At 36.3% G+C, this 18,894-nt stretch overlaps 2 protein-coding genes across 5 annotated transcripts; one reads left to right on the top strand and one right to left on the bottom strand.

Moving 5' to 3' along the window:
* Positions 1 to 4,315: 4,315 nt before the first annotated feature.
* Positions 4,316 to 9,447, top strand: LOC132068737 (rhomboid-like protein 14, mitochondrial). Of its 4 annotated transcripts, none has more exons than XM_059462423.1 (2): positions 4,316 to 4,758; positions 8,358 to 9,447. In XM_059462423.1, the coding sequence occupies exons 1-2, from the start codon at positions 4,540 to 4,542 to the stop codon at positions 9,135 to 9,137; spliced, it is 999 nt and encodes a 332-aa protein (XP_059318406.1). In that variant the 5' UTR covers positions 4,316 to 4,539; the 3' UTR covers positions 9,138 to 9,447. The 4 variants fall into 4 exon arrangements, with proteins under 4 accessions (XP_059318406.1, XP_059318408.1, XP_059318407.1 ...); XM_059462425.1 differs by having other exon boundaries at positions 4,319 to 4,758; positions 8,457 to 9,447; XM_059462424.1 differs by having other exon boundaries at positions 4,319 to 4,758; positions 8,448 to 9,447.
* Positions 9,448 to 10,070: 623 nt separating this feature from the next.
* On the bottom strand, positions 10,071 to 11,722 carry LOC132067042 (leucine-rich repeat extensin-like protein 3). Its single transcript, XM_059460200.1, has 3 exons — positions 11,420 to 11,722; positions 10,476 to 11,213; positions 10,071 to 10,341 (listed from the first exon to the last, which is right to left on the bottom strand). The coding sequence occupies exons 1-3, from the start codon at positions 11,505 to 11,507 to the stop codon at positions 10,310 to 10,312; spliced, it is 858 nt and encodes a 285-aa protein (XP_059316183.1). The 5' UTR covers positions 11,508 to 11,722; the 3' UTR covers positions 10,071 to 10,309.
* Positions 11,723 to 18,894: the final 7,172 nt, after the last annotated feature.

The following is an 18,894-nucleotide window of genomic DNA, read 5'->3' as shown; positions in this document are numbered from 1 at the left end:
GAGCCACTGCCAAATCTGCAACCCGAGTTTCGACTCATCTTATTATCTATCTATTGCCTTTCGAACAGTTATCCCTTTTATGCTTATGAGCCTTGCATGGCAATTCAGACTTGTAGTATTTAGTAGCTCTTGTGCTGTTATAGACTAGATTCCCTGGGGATGATGTAGTTCTTATTCTGCACTTATTCTATCATATATATGCTAAGACTGCTTAAATATTTCTATTTCCTTTATGTATGCCTAAAATAAATGTTGAACAACGGAAGGAGTCGCCTACCAGAGAGGTTAGCGTGGGTGCCCGCTCGAACCCCCGAGTTGGGTCGTGACATGAAGTTATCACGACTCATCTCAAGAAGAGGTAGAATAATTGAGAAGAAATATTGTGAATATTCTATACTCTACGCCCGAAGTAGTAGAATTTTGAACTCTACTCCTGAAGTAGTAAACTTGGAGCTCTACTCCCAAAGTAGTAAGACTTGAAATTCTACTCCTGAAGTAGTAAAACTCTGAAATCTACTCCTGCAGTAGTAGAACTCTAACTATACTCCAGAAGTAGTAGGACTCTGAAATCTACTTCCGAAGTAGTACAACTCTGAAATTTACTTCCGAAGTAGTAGATTTCTACTTTTGAAGTAGTAAATATTTTGAAATTTACTCCTGAAGTAGTAAAACCTTGAAATTTACTCTTGAAGTAGTAAAACTCTAAAATTTACTCCCGAAGTAGTAAAACTTTAAGCTTTACTCCTGAAGCAGAAAACATTAGTAAAATATCTAAGGCATTATTCTGAAGCAATGTCTTCTAGTGCTTGGGAAAAATAACGAGCTATTGATGAACGTCACATTTCAAACACATTTGGATTATCAGGTTTCATTCCCTAAAGTGAATGAAGAAATATCACTCCTGGAGAGATAAAATAAAAGGGGATATACATGTTATTTTTGTGGTATGAAATGAAGGCATTGCAACACGTACCTGTCGTACGTACAAACATCTCGAATAATTTTATTAAAGTATCATTTTAAAGCAGAAGGAAGCAGAGTAAAATGCTTTCTACTATAACCATATTGATACATTATGGTTACTTTTTGTTGATTTCCTTGAAGGAAATAAACATTAATGTATCCCTTCCTAAAAGATGTGATTACTATGTGGTTGTCGATTTGATACAAAATATTCAGATGTTAATGGCTAATCTCCTTGAAGGAGATATTTGAGATACTGAAGTTTAGAGCTTAACCTATACTCTTCGTAATTTATAGTTTAACATTGTCTTTAAATTTCCATTCGATTACTATTTTCTTTCATGACACCAGTAGTGTCTAACCAAAATTTCTTTCGTGATACCAGAAGTATCTAAAAAAATATTTGGTAGTAGGAACTAATGATTAAGGGCTCCAGAAGAGCTAATTGTTTATCTACAAGTATCATGACACCAGCAGTGTCAAAATAATATATGATTATGGTAAATAAAATTAAGGCTCTCGAAGAGCTTATATATGATAGCACCATTCATCTTAGATCATAACTATCATGGAAACAAAAATTGTAGTAAACCTGAAGTTTACTAACAATAAAAATGGTTATCTTATTGAGACTACAAATGATTGGAATATTAAATATCTCCAAGTTACTACGAGTAAGAAATGTGCTTGTGAAATGTTACCCGAGCATGATGAGATCACATACCACGATTACAATCTCATTCAATAGTAAACCAGACGTTTATTAAAATAAATAGCACTCGTCATGGTAAACTTGAAGTTTACGGGTACAGATAATTTTATGAGTTAACCAGACCATTTTGGTCTTCCTGATTTAAATCTGATGTGCTAATTGAGTATTTCGAATATATTGAAGAAATAGAAGATTCTTCAAGATTTCTTTTGTATTGCTTGATCTCATGATAAGTTGATTACATCAGCTGATATTGTGACCGAATCCCTAATTTCTGAAAAATATAAAAGGTGAATGTTGGCCCCTTCACCTGCGATGTGATGTCCTAAATAGATGCATCTATGAGACAATCACATGTACGTTTATTGTCAACTGATAGTTTGACATTTACGAAGTTGCTTGCTCAAAATAATTGAGTTGGAAGCACAATTTTCATAATATGTAATCAAGACAATTCATCTTGATAATGCTGATTTGGCAATGGATGTCTCCATAATATAGCTAAACCATTACTTATGAGAACAGAGCTTCAGATGTTGGTCTGAAATATGATATATTGCATACAACGACAATTGTATGCTTCAAACTAGATATTTCCATCTTATAACTTTTGAAATGATGTATATGATTAATGGATATACCATGATGCACACAGATGGATTTTCCAAAGAAAATAGGGATATGTGTTAGTTTTTCTAACATAAGGGGGGAGGAGGGGGGGGGGGGATAAGCGGCTAAGAAATATATTGTGAATTATCACCAGTATGATTCTCAGACAATTCAAGTCAAATGCTGGAAGCATTTGTTGACCCAATTATTTCATATTTCATCTGCAAAATGCTCCTAATACTCCTTAACGACAGAGTCTACAACATGCATAGAGCATGGTAGACCAATCGGTTCCAAATGTAATGATCCTTGAAAAAAAGGGAGGAGCAAATGATCAAAATGATCATAATAAGGAGGCAATGTGCTCTTGAAGAGCCTACAACATAATACTTCATGAAACTTTATGGGAGGTTCAGGTACCTGAAAATGATGAAGTGATGAGATCTCAATTAGTTATGTTGAATTGCGAACAGATACAAAATGATGTCTCGTCGACGATATCTATGATATAATATGGCGCGCAATATTGTATAAGATTGCAATGATCTGAGTTCTACGTCTCTTCAAGCATGTTGACGTAGAAATAATTACCAAGTGAAATGATGCATCTTGGTAAGCGATTGGACCTGTAGTCCAGACATCAGAAGATGTCACAATTTATACTGATGGAAGTTATCACAGCCTATATGTCTCACTTGATAAAATTTATATGAAAATTTCTGAAGGATTTAAAATGCCTGAAGCATATACAAATTCTTGGGAAACTTGTTTATAATCCTTAAATGGATTAAATGAATCGAGGCTGATGTACTGAAATCACCTTAATGAATATTCATTGACGAACGGTACAAATATGATCCTGTTTACCCTTATGATAATCAGAACCTTTCATATTATTATGCAAGTTGATGACTTGAATATTATTGGAGTTCTTGAAGGGTTTCCAAAAGCAGTAGATTATCTACTAAAAGAAGTTGAAATGAGAAATTAGAAATTAGATTGGTCCTGATATATCACATATTTGTACAATTGCTGCGTTTATCTATCTTATTGTAACTATAAGCATGAAAGTCTCTCTTTCTTATATAGAGATGTTGAAATCGGATGAACTGCATATTGCAAATGAAAGCCTTGACATGAATGTGTTTATCCTAATAAAAATTGTCAAGTTTTTTGGGTATACAGGGCATAATCTGATCGACATAAGAGTTCGATCTAGATATATTATCTATTCCCATGAGAGGTTAATGTCATACCAAGTTTTTCTACAACGACAGTCAAATTATACAAAGATAAGAGCTAAAGCGAGCCAGGAATTTACTTGACGTGATTCCAAAGAATATTATATGATGATGATGCAACTCTATCTAAGGAATGAAGATGCAAATGATCAACCAATTCGTCAAATTATCATTTGACAGATCTGATGACAAATGCTCTACCAACCTCAAGATATGATAAATTGGTATACAAGACGGAGTACATCATCTTCAAGAATTATGTGAAGCTTTAATAAGCTGGAGTGAAATACGCGTTGTACTATTTTTCCCTTAACCAAGGTTTTGTCCCATTTGAGTTTTCCTGATAAGGATTTTGATGAGATAACTAGCAATGCGTATTAATAGATACGTGTATTCTTTTTTCCTTCACTTGGATTTTTTCCACTGGATTTTTCCTAGTAAGGTTTTAACGAGGCACAAATCTATTAATGAACATCCAAGGGGGATTGTTATAAATATACCGTATTGTGGATGTCTATTCAAATCTGACAGTCAACTGGATAAGCTTACAATTATGCAGACAGCTTGCAAATAACTCAAACAGATAGCTTGCAAGTAGCTTCCGAAAAGCCTCACAACAGCTTTTCCTCTATAAATAGGGCAGTTCATTTGTACAACAATTAAAAGAGCAATAAAAAAAATCTCTGTCCCCCCAACTTCACTCGCTATATTTCTTATTGCCTTGTATTTTGTTATTATTTCGTAACAAAATTTCTTTTTGACAGAAAAACTATTGCCCGACTGAATGTCTCGGGTCGGATCTGGGTACGGCATCGACCCATCAATGGAGTAACGAGGAGTGAAAGTAAGGAGAAGAAGCATCGGGAATACTCTTTTACTTGTCCACGAAGATTCGTAACAAAACTCCGAAATTCATTAAAATACCCACCCAACATTTCAAAATTTCTGTCACAACTTCACGAAGAAAAAAATTTAACAAATTTCAATCAATTCATTGGTAAGCAGAATCAATTCATGGAAAGAGGAAGGGGAAGGTGGGGTTCAGTATCACGTGGAATGCTACCTCTATTAGCACTCAATACACTAACCGAATATTACAGGCTTGACAGAAAACCACCGGTTACAGCAGGACTTCTTGCTGCTAATACAATTATATACTTAAGACCCAGTTTTCTTGATCCTGTAATCCCGAGCATTAATGAAGTCTGGTTTAATCCTCATCTCATCCTTAAGGTATCAACCCATTTTCACTTCTTGCTTTTAAGCTATGTTACATGGATCATGCATTTGTTTCATGTGCCTTGTTGAATTGGGTGTGACAATTGTATGGTACTTCGTGTAAATTGTTCAAATGAAGGGTGTATTTGGTATGACGGAAAATGTCTTCCAAGAAAATAAGTGATTTTCCTACTCATTTTCTTTTTTTGTGTTTGGTACGTAAGTTGGAAAATGTAATTTTAAAAACATTTGCAAGCAAAACAAGAAGAAGTTTTTGGATTCGGAGTGCAACTCGCAGTGGTGGGAGGGTAAGGGTAGGCAGGGGTAGGGGGCGCAGGGGGTGGCGGCAGGTGGGGGTGTTTGGGGGTGCGTTGGTGTTTTTCCGTTGATTCGGAAAATGTTCTCCCTCACTTAAGGAAAACATATTCCTCCATTTTCTCCTACAGAAAACACTTTCCAAGATATTCAGCGCAACCAAACAAGGGAAAATATGAAAACATTTTCCGGAATACCAAACACACCCTAAACTAAAAAAAAAGCAAATAAACTTCATGCACCTATACTTGTATCGAGAAGTGGCATCTTTAAGGGGTTCAACCGGGTGCGTCTGCACTCATTGGATTTGACTTTGATCTGCATAAATTATAAGGAGCTCTAACAAATATATATTCATAGTAAGTTTACACCGATTGGTAAAAAGCAGGGGCGAATTTAGGTGCTAAAAGAAGGTCACATGAACCCATGGTCACCTTATTAAATTCGGTATATTATGTGGAGAAAAGGCCATAAATAGTCCCTTATTTATGGGAGTAGGTCTAAAATGGTCCCTTAACTATACACTTACCTATTTAGTCCTTTAACTATTCAAAACTTATCAAATTTGGTTTCCGTCTATTTTTTATACAAACAAACAGACAAACCCATAAACCTCCGTGAGATTAATGTTAAACCATTCTTCAAACCTGTCTCTCTCTCTCTCTCTCCCCGCTTCTTTTTCCTCGAGTGCCTCTTGTTAAAAAAAAAAAAAAAAAAAAAAAAAAAGAGCATTTTGGCATTGGTGTCGCTCTCGAGTCTCTGAAATTCGAAAAGACAAACTCAGGCACACAATTTCTGTAACCATTCTTCTCAAACACTACTAAAAAACTGGCAAAAACCGACGGACTGCGTCGGTTATTTTTGGAGCAAAAATGCGAGAAAAAATATAATTATTTTCTAAAATAAATCGATGGAGTCCGTCAGTTTTTTTTTAAAATTTTTTTTATAAAAAAACCGACCGACTCCGTCGGTTTTTAGAGCGAAAAAACAGTATAAATTAAATCAATGTAAGTATATGAACAAAGAATATCAGTGGTCTAGTGGTAAAGCCCTTTAATGCCAAGGAACATACCCGGGTTCTATTCCAAGTTCCTACATTTCATTCTTTAATTTTCAAAAAAAAAAAAAAAAAAAAAAACCCGACGGGAGTCCTTCGTTTTTTTAATTTTTTTTTTTTACAAAACCGATGGACTCCGTCGGTTACGAAAAGCGAGAGAGAACTTGAGGAAAAAAAAAAAAAAAGGTTAAAGAATGAACTTGAGGGAAAAGAAGCGGGGAGAGAGAGAGAGAGAGAGACAGGTTTGAGGAATGGTTTAACATTAATCTCACGGAGGTTTATAGGTTTGTACGCTGTTTATATAAAAAATATACGAAGACCAAATTTGATAAGTTTTTGAATAGTTAAAGGACTAAAACCGGTAAGTGTATAGTTAAGGGACCATTTTAGACCTACTCTCATAGATAAGGGACTATTTATGGCCTTTTCTCATATTATGTGTATAATTCTTAAAATATATCTAGTATTATCTTTTGGAACCTATGCTACAAAAGGCTTATTGGTGCATTTGGTTGAAAGTTAAGTTATTTACCTAGAGGTTCAAGGATCAATTCCCACTTAATGCATTTTTTTCCTCCTTTTTTAGTAGTGAACTCATCTTCTAGAAATCCTAGATTCGCCTTTGGTAAAAAGGAATGGTGGGTGTTGTGGTACTTTGTGTTCGTTGATTTAGGATGTTGGAGCCACCCTCTGGTATTGAACATGTAAACTAAACAAGTCAATGAAACTATTCATATGTTTTATGCCTAAGTTTATTTTAGTTCAGATAGAAGGATAATCATGCACCTTTTTTTTTTTTTTTTTTTTTTTTTTTTTTTTTTTTTTTTCAGTTTTGGCCTAAATTTTCCTTTCTTCTGGTGCCAAAAATCAAATTGAAGATTTTTAAAGCCCCAATTTGGTTAATGATATAGCAATGCCAACATTTTGGCGTTTTGTTTAAATTTTTCTGTTTCTTTGTTATGCATACTTTACCCATTTTATCTATTCAACAATCATCAGCGAGAGGGAGGAAGGGAGGAGGTTGAGGGAGGGAGGGAGCACAACATGAAATAGAAGGTCCTAAAAAATTGATTAGCCTTGAATTTGAACTTAAGACATCAATTCTGCCCTTACAAAGGCATCAACTGTCATCTTTTATGTAGGTAATTAATATTTGTCTTTAGCAATTGGCTGTCCAATCACAATGATGAACTTGGAATTCCATCTGTGTAGCATTTTGAGTTTTTCTTTGATAGATATATTACAAGTTTTTTCATAATAGATATCATTTTTTAACCCTACTCTTAAGGGTCGTTTGGTTGGAAACAGGTTATCCCAGGATACTGGGATTAGTTATCTCGGGATTAGTTATTCCACCCTCCCACAGGGATAAAATAACACTACAATCTTGGGATAACTAATCCCGGGATTAGTTATACCGTGATTTTATCTCAACCAAACGTGGGATTATCCCATCTCAAATATAATCTCGGGATTATTTAATGCTGATATTTTTATGTGGTTTTTTGTCTTAAACTAGTTACTTTTGCTCTAGATATCTGTCCGAGAACTTTTATGTTATTGTTTGATCTGTGCAAACAAAGATGCCTTTCAGAGTAATAATGTGTTTTTTCCGCTCATGAGTATAAATGACATGGAGAGATAAGATGGCAGGCATATTCTATCTAACCAATCTGTTCTATCATTATGTCAGAACATTTATGGCTTCTTTTGAACAACTGCATGTAGAGCAATGGCCCTTGATTTTGTTGAAGAACATGTCAATTCCTCTACACAACTGATAGTTTGTGTGTTTATGATTACATGTTTCTGCTCTCTGCTGCACATCACTTGATATATTTAATTTAATTTTGACAAGTACATCACTTGATATAGTTTTAGGGGAATGAGTGAGTCAGGTGATCAATAGTTGTACTAATATTTTCCTCTGTTGTTCCAGGATGTAGCTTGTGTTCTTTAGTGTATTAATTGTGGTACTTTCTGATGTTGTGGTCCAGAAAGGACCTTATGAGTGTTCATATTATGTTACTTTTGGACATATCATTTCAGTATTCACAGTTCTGAACTCCTTTTGCTCTCTGTAGAGATTACTTTTTTTTTTTTTTTTTCCCTGTAGTGCTAGTGAATCATATGGCCAAATGGGAACTGCTTTCCTGAGCTGCATGTTTTAGTGTTTGGAAGGTCATGTCTCAAATTATTCTGTCGTCGTCATTTGATGAATATTTTGCTTTTGCTTGTGCAGTACAAGGACCTGAAACGATTCTTCCTATCAGCATTCTACCATTTGAATGAATCTCACCTAGTGTACAATATGCTTTCACTTCTGTGGAAGGGGATTCAGTTGGAGACATCAATGGGAACTGTAGAATTTGCATCGACAGTTGCAGCCTTAGTTGCTATGTCACAGAGCATCACACTATTGCTTGCAAAGTCACTTCTGCTGTTCTTTGACTATGAGCGGCCCTACTACCAGGAATATGCTGTGGGGTTTTCTGGTGTCCTCTTTGCCATGAAAGTTATTCTCAATGCACAATCAGATGATTATACTTACGTGCATGGGCTGTTGGTACCGACTCGTTATGCTGCCTGGGCGGAATTGATTCTCATACAAATGTTCGTCCCTGGTGTCTCATTTCTTGGCCACCTTGGTGGAATACTTGCCGGCCTTCTGTTTTTGCGTTTGAAAGCATCGTATTCAGGTGCAAATCCACTGAGGACGATCATCGGAGGTCTTAGCCATGCATTGAACTGGCCTTTAAGGTTTGTGAAGTGCTTATTCCGAAGGCAACCAAGAATTGCTGGTAGAGGAACCGTTGGTGGGAGACAGACGGGAGATACATCTCAAGTGTGGAGATGCCAAACATGTACATTTGATAATTCAGGCTGGTTAAGTATTTGTGAGATGTGTGGCACAAGTCGTACTGACGATGGGCTGTCATCTCTTGATTCAATAGATGAGATTCAAGACCTATCCTTGGATGAACTGCGGCGTTGGAGACTTCAAAGATTTGGTAGACGATAAGAGAGGTTGTCTCAATAGCTTTCTCTGGAAATAGTCACATAGAAGTAGGGTTGTAGAGGTCTGAAGATGCCACATAGGACATGTTGTATAATCTCTGTGCTTATAGTCAGGGAAAGCAGTAATTATCTTACTGTTCAGGAACAACAGCCGTTTCTCCATTTAGGATGTGGAAGAGATCTAGCATACTTTAGAAGCATACAAGTCATTTACTTAACATATGTAAAGGTTGATCAGTGGCAAATTCATCAAAAGGGTGGTTCCGCTTTATGTCGACCATTGAAATTTTATGCTAATTTCCATTTTACTTCAATTGCTCTGTCACAATTTTTTGCCATTTTTTCTTCACTGTCACATCCTGCCTCCTGTATTTGACCAGTTTTATTACCCTTGACAATTGAGGTTTGTTTGGACGGTATGATTGACATATCTAAATATAACAAAGAGCATCTTCCAAAAAATTAAGTGTTGCTAACATAGGTCAAGCTTTTATAGATCTTTAGTACTTCCCATTGGCGTGAGCTTGTTAGGACATTTAGCTGAAATTCACCAATCTGTGATATTTTAGTACTTGCTATCTGTAAGAGCACATGCACTTAAAGTACACTATGAGGGATAGAGCCAAGCACAACAAAAGCAGCCCAGCAGACAGAACTCAGAAAAACCAATGCGAAAAGGAAATAGTAGGACATATATTACATCCTGGTCCAATAATCAACAGCAGAATATCGAATCAAATCACTTTTGGGCATTGTTCATCGTTTTAGTCTAACTATACCATATATATCTGTCATTAGTACACACCTTACGCATATGCAGCATGTATAGGCATTCTACGCTCAAGGAGTATCTATGTTGGATTTTGGATTATTTTGGTAAGACTTTTTGGTTTTGTTCCTTACTGAGATAAAGTAATACTCGTAGTAACGTTTAAGATTGTCTCTTAGTTGAGTTATGTCTCATATAAATTGTGAAGTAGCAGTACATCACCATAGAGTTCCTCTAAAACAAGAAAAAAGAAACACAATGAAAAAAAAAAAAAAAATGAGACAAGAGTCTTATAAAGTCTTATCAGTCCTTTGTAGTAAAAATAACATATGCAAAATATCACGCCCGTTTGGCCTTGGACATGGCATTGTCGAAGTACTCTTGATCTCAAATGCTGTCTTCCAAGATTAGTTGGACGTGAAACTACAATGATCATAACCTGTCAAATACATAGAAAAATAACGATATGTTATCTATACAACGGGTTAAAATATACTGATAGTGTAAAAATTCTTCACACAATCAGTGTATATATGTATGAAATCCAATGTTTAATGGAGTTGAGGGTCTTACTTGGATCAACAGTGACAAGCATGGCAGTGCCTCCGAAGTCACAAGTTCCTCCACCCTGTTTTCTCTTCTGCCAGTAGCTATTGAAAGCATAAGAAGCATGAGAAAGCAGAGTAGCCGGCTGGTAACACGCTCCATTGGGCTGTATAGCATCACAACCAGCCCCAGAACCACAAGCATAGTCCAATGCCTGCTGAATCAAGTCTGCTGGTACCGTTGGCTTTGCCACACACCAAACAGCATTTTCAGGTTTCTTAGGAGGATTTGGTGGTGGTGGCGTCGACGAATGATTACTATTCGGTGGTGGCTGCTTAACTGCTGGTGGCTTAGGTGAATTATGGTGTGGAGTTTTTGCAGTTGGAGATGGTGGTGGTGGAGAAGTGGAAAGTAAAGGTGGTGGCATAGTCCCCGAAGGAGTAGGAGGAGGAGGAGTGGAAAGTAAAGGTGGTGGAATAGCCCCTGAAGGAGTAGAAGGAGGAGAAGTGAATGTCGGAGAGGAGTTTTGTGGACTTGGTGGCATGGACTTTGAAGGAGTTGGAGTAGGAGTAGGAGGAGGAGGGTATATCCCGAATGGAGGAGAGTTAATTTGTGGACTAATTGGTGGTACAGCTCCTGATAGAAGCGGAGGAGGAGAAGTGTAAATCCCGTATGGAAAAGAGTTCTCTGGACTTGTCGATTCAACCTGCAGCAGTCGTAAACGCTTGTAACGTCCAAGGATAGGAGCAATGCTAGCTCTATTATCTGCATGTTTTTGGCAAAAACAAAAGGACATGATGGCGGGTTAACTGTGAGTTCACAAGTTCAACAGAAGTCAGACCCTATTTTAATTTGTATGTGCGGAAAAACGAATAAGGATAGCATTAAATATGCATTTCAGAATCTACTTTCTCAATGCAATACCTGCAACGTCTAAACTCTGTGAAATTTACTTGTATATCTATACTTACCGCATAAACCGAAGGGGCTCGAGGCTAGCAATTGAAATGTGTGTAATGCAAGAATGTAAAATTTCATAGTGCTACTTCTTGAATCCATGACGATATGTTAAAAATAATGAATATGCTCTCACTGAATCGTCAGAGAAATACAGAGAGAGCTCTGGCAGCTGCAAGCGTTCAGAATTGAGAATAAGAAGAGGGAAAGTGGGGTCCCTAAAATGTGAGGAACAGGTAAAAGTCAAAAAAACAGTAAAATTCTGATTCCAGAAAGAAGCTGTGTTACTTAACTCGCATAGTAAACTCATATGCAAATGAGGACTTTCTGCTGTTTGTCTTCTCTTTAACTAGAAACTAGAATATATGTTTTCTTGGGATGTCAGGAAACTAAGCAAAAGAAGAAAAAAGGTACAAATAGTAGTTGCTTTTGGAATCTATCTTTTACTTGCCAGCTACTCCATTTCAGACTTGTACATGCTCACATAATTAATGGTTAAGCTTTATTTCTTAAAACCCTTTTATACTTCTACAACACAATAATTCAACCTTAATAATACAAGCAGAAGTTCTTACTTTTAGTTTGATCGATCATCAAGGATTACAATCATTGTCCAACCTAAAGAACACACAAAACTTCACATAACCTATGTCACAACTGAGCTACTACAGGGTTTTGGATTTGAGGCTGCTGAATTTATTTTACATTAATTTGGAACATATATAAGACATATATATACTAGTTCTTGGGTGCGAGTGTAACCCCATCTCAATGAACGCAAAATTATAAAAAGCAAATATAAAAAGTCCTCTCAACAAATAAATTAGGTTTACCTTTTTAATTTTAAGTATAAATCCAATTAGATTCTAATATCTTCACGTTTTTGTGTATGTCTACATCAAGTTGAAGTCTCTTCGGAATGTAGAAAGAAAAACTTCATAAAGAAATTAATGACCCATTTTATTCAACTCAAACATAGATGACGTGAAATAAAAAGCCATGGACGTATATCTAATTCGATCAATTCTTTTCAGATAAGTAAATTAGCTCTTTCATAAATATTCCCGCGGTATTTAAATACATCAATAGAAATGCTGCCACAGAGAGAACGATTTCTTTATCTGTGTCTTGTACATTTTAGAAATTTGAAGTATCGGTAGACAATTTAGTATTTTGATTTTCCGATTTTACTTGAGTAACAACTCGCAAATCACATGAAACAGAAAAAGATTCACGATCCACTTATTATTATTTTTTTTAATCAAAACCACCAAACAGCTGTTTGGTAGTGATTTATTAAATTAAATTTTTCTGTACAAACAATGAAAACAGAAAAGAAAAACAAAAACCAGTCATAAAACTGGTGAAAATGGAAACTAAACATATAGTTTTCCTAAAAAAGCTTGTCTACTGCAGATCCTCTAGCCTTGACTTGATCCCATCTCAAACACCTACAAGCTCTCACCAGGTGCATGGCTCAAAAGTCTAGTGAATTAAAATTCAAGCTTCAAGGATGGACTAGAATTCTTTCAGCAGTTCTTCATGTTCAGTGAATATCTCATGCTCTATCAGTGTGCTTTGGTTGCCATTTCCTTCAGTTTTTTGAATGGAAAATATCTTTAGAAGATTTACAATAGAATGAGCATGTAAACATGCTAATACCACCAGTGTAACCCTGCCAAAAAGATTTACGTTCAAGTGTGCATTGTCAAGCCATGGATAATATATTGCAGTATTATTGATCATGTACCATCATAAGTTTGTTGCCATGTTCTTCTGTTTCCTTGACTGAAAACTATCTTTAGCAGAGTTACATCAGAATGAGCATGTGAACATGCTAATACCACCATTGTAACCCTGCCAAAAATGTTTTCATTCATGTGAATATTGCTGCTCATGGCTACTGATATACAGACTTATTGCTGCTGCATCCATCATAAGTTCCTGCTAATCACTAGGAATTTGATGATCTTTGACTTGTCTGGTTCTAACATATGGCATCTATGCCTTCTCTGTATTCAAAATTTATCTTGCTTTCCTTGGAAGTAAATTGAAACTATTAAAGTGCTGATCACCTGCAAAATAAAAAATATAGTTAGTTAAAAAAAATCTGCTAGGCCATTTCCTTCCTCAGAACATGTTCCACCCTCACTTCCTTATCCCTCCTTAATCTTGAGATGTCATTGATAATCATTGATATGCTCCATGGTACCTCCCACTGGCCTGTCAATATCATTTTCAGTGTCATAGAATCTGTTTCCAGTATTACAGGTAACAACCTGTGAGAAACACAGTATTGGAGTCCATCCTGTAGAGCTATTGCTTCAGCCACCAAACTTGATACATTTGAAACTCTTCTAGCTGATGCTTATTTTAGATCACCTAAAGCATTCCTGATACAAAAAGCCATAGAACTTGGTCCAGGATTTCCACTAGAAGCCCCATCAGAGTTGCATTTGAACCAACCTAGCAAAGGGAATTCCCATTTAACTATCTTGCTCACAAGTCTTGATATGTATACTTCAAACATCTGCATTATCTGAGGAATGCTCTTTGGTATATTATCCTACCATGGAAATCTTAATCTGCACATCTGATATATCAACACATTGATCTCATAAATCACTTTGTTGACAGGCATCTTACCACCATGTAAAACAGTGTTCCTCCACTTCCATATTTGCCATATAGTAATGATTGGTATAACTCTGAATACTACTCTGAACTTTGAAGGACAATCAGTATTCCACCACACCTGTAAGACTTGCTTAACCTGTAGAAACTGTATAGTAATGCCTACAGCAGCCTTGACATATCTCCAAACTGTTGTAGCAATATTCCTTGTAACAAACTAATGATCAACAGTATCATATTGTCTAAAGTCACAACAATAGGACCCTGCTTCAATTTCTATCCCAATTCTTCTCACCATCTCTCCAACTGGTTTTTTAAACTTCCAAAGCCTCCAGAAAAAGAAAGAAATCTTAACGTAATCCTCGCATCCATATGCTCTTAAAAACATCTGATTTGTTTGATTTCCTCTTTAGCCACTCCCATGCACTTCCTATTGCAAATTTCCCTGATGTTGTCATCATCCACTTTGGCCTTTCACCACATTGTATACATCAGCACCTACAATATCCCATACTTGATAAAAACTCCCAATCATCCCATCTGGTCCACTTGAACTATCCCCAGATAACTCAAAAACTTCCTTCTTTACATCATACAGAGTAGGCATGCAAGTAAGCTGATTGTTAGGCTCTTGAGATACTATACTAGGGATATGCTGTAAGAGTGAGAAATCTGATGGTGCACCTTCTTGAGAAAACTGATGATGATAGAATCTAACAGCCTCTTCTGCCAGTAGTGTATCACCGTCAATGCATGCACTATCATTATTTTGAATCCTCTTGACCTGTAGCCTTTTTCTCCTGCCATTCACTATGTTGTGGAAGAACCTTGTATTCCTATCACCCTCAGAAAAACAAGTCATATATGACTTCTGTCTCTAGAATTCCTCCTCATAATGAACATATTTATTCAATTCTGCTTGTGCACGTCGTAGCACCATTCTATTCATAGGAGATGGATCATAGCACCATTCTATTCATAGGAGATGGATCTTCTTCAAATAATTGTTCTTTAATTCTCACAATATCCTCCCTACCTGTTAGTTGCTTGAAAATATCACAAAAAGAGGCCTTACTCATGCAGATAAAGTAGATTTAACACTCTTCACCTTCAGTTTAAAGGTTATGAATTCATTTCCTTCAAAATCAGTATTCCAGCCTTGTTTAACCACCTCCAAGAAAGAATCATGCCCTGTCCAAAACTTCAAGAATCTGAATGACTTACTTATATGGTGAGAGATATCACCACAAGTAAGTAGTAATGGAGCATGATCAGAGCCAGATCTTGACAAATGTTCCACCTCCATGTCGAAACCATTCTTGTAGACTGTTATTTGCAAGCATCCTATCCAACCTTTTGAAAATGCAATCACTACCAGCTTTGCCATTCCACTATGTAAATAGACTCCCCTTAAATCAAATGTCAAATAGCTAACATGAATTAATGCAGAAAGCAAAGTCTTCATATTCAAAAAGAAAAATAGGTAAACCTCCAATCTTCTCATCTACATGCATGATAACATTGAAATCTCCTCCCACTAGCCAAGGTAAATCCATTTGATCAGCAAGACTATACAAACTATCCCACAGACTGATTCTTTCCAGAGAAACACACTCTGTATATACCATAGTAGTCATCAGATATTTATTCGACTCATGAAACAACAACTTTACAGTTATCGACATTTGCTCAGAATCCTGCATTACCTCTACATCTATATTGTCATTCACAAAAAACCATATTTTACCATTGCGACTGTGATGAGTATATCTCATGCCCAGCCTTCTTCTGAATCTCTGAATATGTCTAAAGTGCTGAAATGGCTCCATCAAAGCAATAATGGAAAATTTATGATGTCTGTGCAGCATCCGAACTCTATGAAATGCTTGTTATGTATTCACAGACCTGCTATTCCAAAATAAAATCTTCATCATCATTTAAAAATAGGCTTACTGGTTCTATTTGGTAATACCTTTATTGGTATAGTATCTGTTACACCTTGCTTTTTGGCCTTCTTATTTCCTTTCTGAATGGATTTTGGTGAAATGCCAGCTTCCTTCACCACTTGATTGAGGACCTGCTCTATTGAATCTTCCTCCACATTCTCCTTGAAAGATCCTTTGCCCTTAACCTGATCACCTTCTAAAGCGCCTTCAGTAACAACATTAATGTTACGAGAAATTACATCATGTAATTCCTTTAAAAGAGACTGTTTTTTTTGAGAGACTAGCTGCCTCCCTTTGTCCTTTTCCACTTGAATAACAGCTAAAGCAGTCACCTCCTCCCTTTGAGGTCGAAAAGAACCAATAGATTTTCCATTGATAGAAACCTGCAACTGCCCATCCTTCATATGAATAATAAGAGAAGAAGAAATCTCATGATGTGGACTTTCTATGGCACTATGATCCTCTTGTAGTTCCAATCCTCCTTCAATATGAGGATCATCTTCAGATAATCTAACAACACTTTCCACATTACCACATTCTTGTAAAATCTGCCTCCCCTCTTCATCTGCAGCCACTATATGAACACTCACTGGAAATACCTCTTGATCCAGCTTCTCATGTAGTACATCATCTTCATTAACCACTTCAGAACCATGACAAGCATCAAATGCAGCATGCTTATCATTCATAACCTCAATATCTAAGGTTACAATTTTACCATCAGCACATTGTTTGGATGAGATCACCTCTCCAGACTCTGCAATCTCCATTTGATGCTCTCTAATCTGCCTCCTCTCTTCATTTGCAGCCACAACATGATCACTCACTACAACTTCTACTTGATCTTGCTTCTCTTGTATAACATCACCATTCACTACTTCAAAATCATGAGAAGCACTAATTGCAGCATGCTTATCATCCATAATCATAGAAACTGTGGTTAAAACATTACCATCACCACATCGTTTGAGTGAGATCACCTCTACAGAATCTGCAACCTCTATATCTGCATGTTTCACCATATCCACCTTGTCAGATTTTAAATCACTTTGTATTGCCTCTTTTTCTATTTCCTTGCTATTTTTAACCACCTTCTTGGATGCCACACAAGGTGTAGCTGTTGTCGTTCCTTCATTCACATCATTATTGATCCCTTCTTCTGTAATATTTGCTAACACATCAAAATTATTTTGAGTTGACACTCCTTCTTTAAATACCACATTCTTCTTGTCCTTTGCAATAGCATTCTCCTTATCTTTGTTTTCATCAGAATCATCATTGCATATCCTCTTTCTCTTAGCATTATTTCTAAGGTAAGTAACAATTGTTCCACTAGACAACACCTTAGGCATATATTTCTGCACTGGATATCTTCATCCATAATGTCTTTTCTGTTTTCCTTGTTCCTGATACCGAGAAGTTGTAGCCACATTTGACCTCTCCTTCTTTTTGTTCATCTTTCTTGTCTGCAACAAGTTCAGGATGCAAGATTCTACAATCTTCTATTACATGGCCTTGCAACATGCATTCAGTACAATACTTAGGCAGGTGATCATATTGAATTTTGACTTTCACAACATTTACCTCCTTAGTTGTCTCATCTTCTATTTCCATCATCACAAACTTAGAGAGATCAGATAATAAATCCAGTTGCATAATAACTCTTGCACAGTTAGGTCTGGTTTTATTAATAGTAGCCATGTTAAGTCATATGGGTTTTCCAACTGCTGAAGCCAAAGTAAACAAAGATTCCTTAACAAAATATATTGGAAGCAGATTAGGAAAAGATATCCAAGCCATTGCTATTGAAGTCTCTTTATCAACCTTAAAATTAGAATCATAAATCAGGGGTCTCATTTGATATGTATAACCATCCTTAGACTTCAACCAATATGCACTCTTTGAAGAGATATTAATGAAATCTTCCATTAACGTACATCTTATCAAAACATGTCGATCTCTCAAGAAACCAACTTGACACTTCCCTTTCGCACCACACTACTGAGGAATAATATCCCTCAATTCTTCCAATTCTGGCCAACCATATGAAAACTTACCAACTATAGCATGTTGTAAGTTCTCTATCTGCTCCATTCTAGCCACTTCTGTGTTGTCCAATGTACCACAGGGATATCATCTACATACATTACATCCTTCATTGGAATGGGATCACAAATGAGATTGGACGTGAGAATTGTTTCCTTGGTAAGTGATAATGCATAGTTTGGAGTAGGGTTGGTGGAAATAGTCAGAGTAAGATACTGCTTATCGGGTAATTGCGGGTTAGTAAGGGGAGGGTAGAGTGCTGAGTCAGTGATAGGAAGAGGCTGACCAGCCGTCAGAGATGGCTGCCTAGTGGCCGACGTGGCCCTGATGAAAAGTAGGGTTTTTAGATTAGGGTTTGCGTGTAAATTTACGAGAGAGAAGGGAGAGTTTTGTGAATAATTCCACCAATTAAAAAATTACTTATTTGTCACACGACCCACTTATTAACTCACTAACTAAAGGATTTCTAAGAAAATGATGAAGAAGAGGGTTTACACAATTCACTGAAAAAAATAATTCAAAAATTTGCACGTGACCATAAGATTTCACCTAAACTTGAAACAAAATAACACAAACTGCAATATCATTCTCAGGATAATTTTTAGAATATACATGAAAACAAATGGACATTCAGAATATATATACAAACAAATATAATTTATCATTCATTTCTCTTACATCCTATTTATGTCATTCCTAATTATTATTATTCATTTGTTTAGACCCGCGTTCCTTTTTTTTTCATGTTTAATTCTCCTTAATGAATCTTTGAATTCAATTAAAAAAAAAAGAGCAGTCCGGTGACACTATGCTCTCGCTATGCGTGAGGTCCAGGAAAGCGCCGTACCATAAAGGTTTATTAT

Source organism: Lycium ferocissimum, chromosome 8 (assembly GCF_029784015.1).
Source record: "Lycium ferocissimum isolate CSIRO_LF1 chromosome 8, AGI_CSIRO_Lferr_CH_V1, whole genome shotgun sequence".
Classification (NCBI taxonomy): Eukaryota; Viridiplantae; Streptophyta; class Magnoliopsida; order Solanales; family Solanaceae; genus Lycium; species Lycium ferocissimum.
This window is presented reverse-complemented; position numbering and strand designations above follow the sequence as displayed.

Excerpts from the sequence above, each read along its gene's own strand:
- LOC132068737 (XM_059462423.1), top strand. The coding sequence starts at position 4,540 with ATGGAAAGAGGAAGGGGAAGGTGGGGTTCAGTATCACGTGGAATGCTA. Across the intron at positions 4,759-8,357 it reads ATCCTCATCTCATCCTTAAG|TACAAGGACCTGAAACGATT; the intron begins GTATCAACCCAT and ends TTGCTTGTGCAG.
- LOC132067042 (XM_059460200.1), bottom strand. The coding sequence starts at position 11,507 with ATGGATTCAAGAAGTAGCACTATGAAATTTTACATTCTTGCATTACAC. Across the intron at positions 11,214-11,419 it reads GAGCCCCTTCGGTTTATGCG|ATAATAGAGCTAGCATTGCT; the intron begins GTAAGTATAGAT and ends AAAAACATGCAG. Across the intron at positions 10,342-10,475 it reads GCTTGTCACTGTTGATCCAA|GTTATGATCATTGTAGTTTC; the intron begins GTAAGACCCTCA and ends TGTATTTGACAG.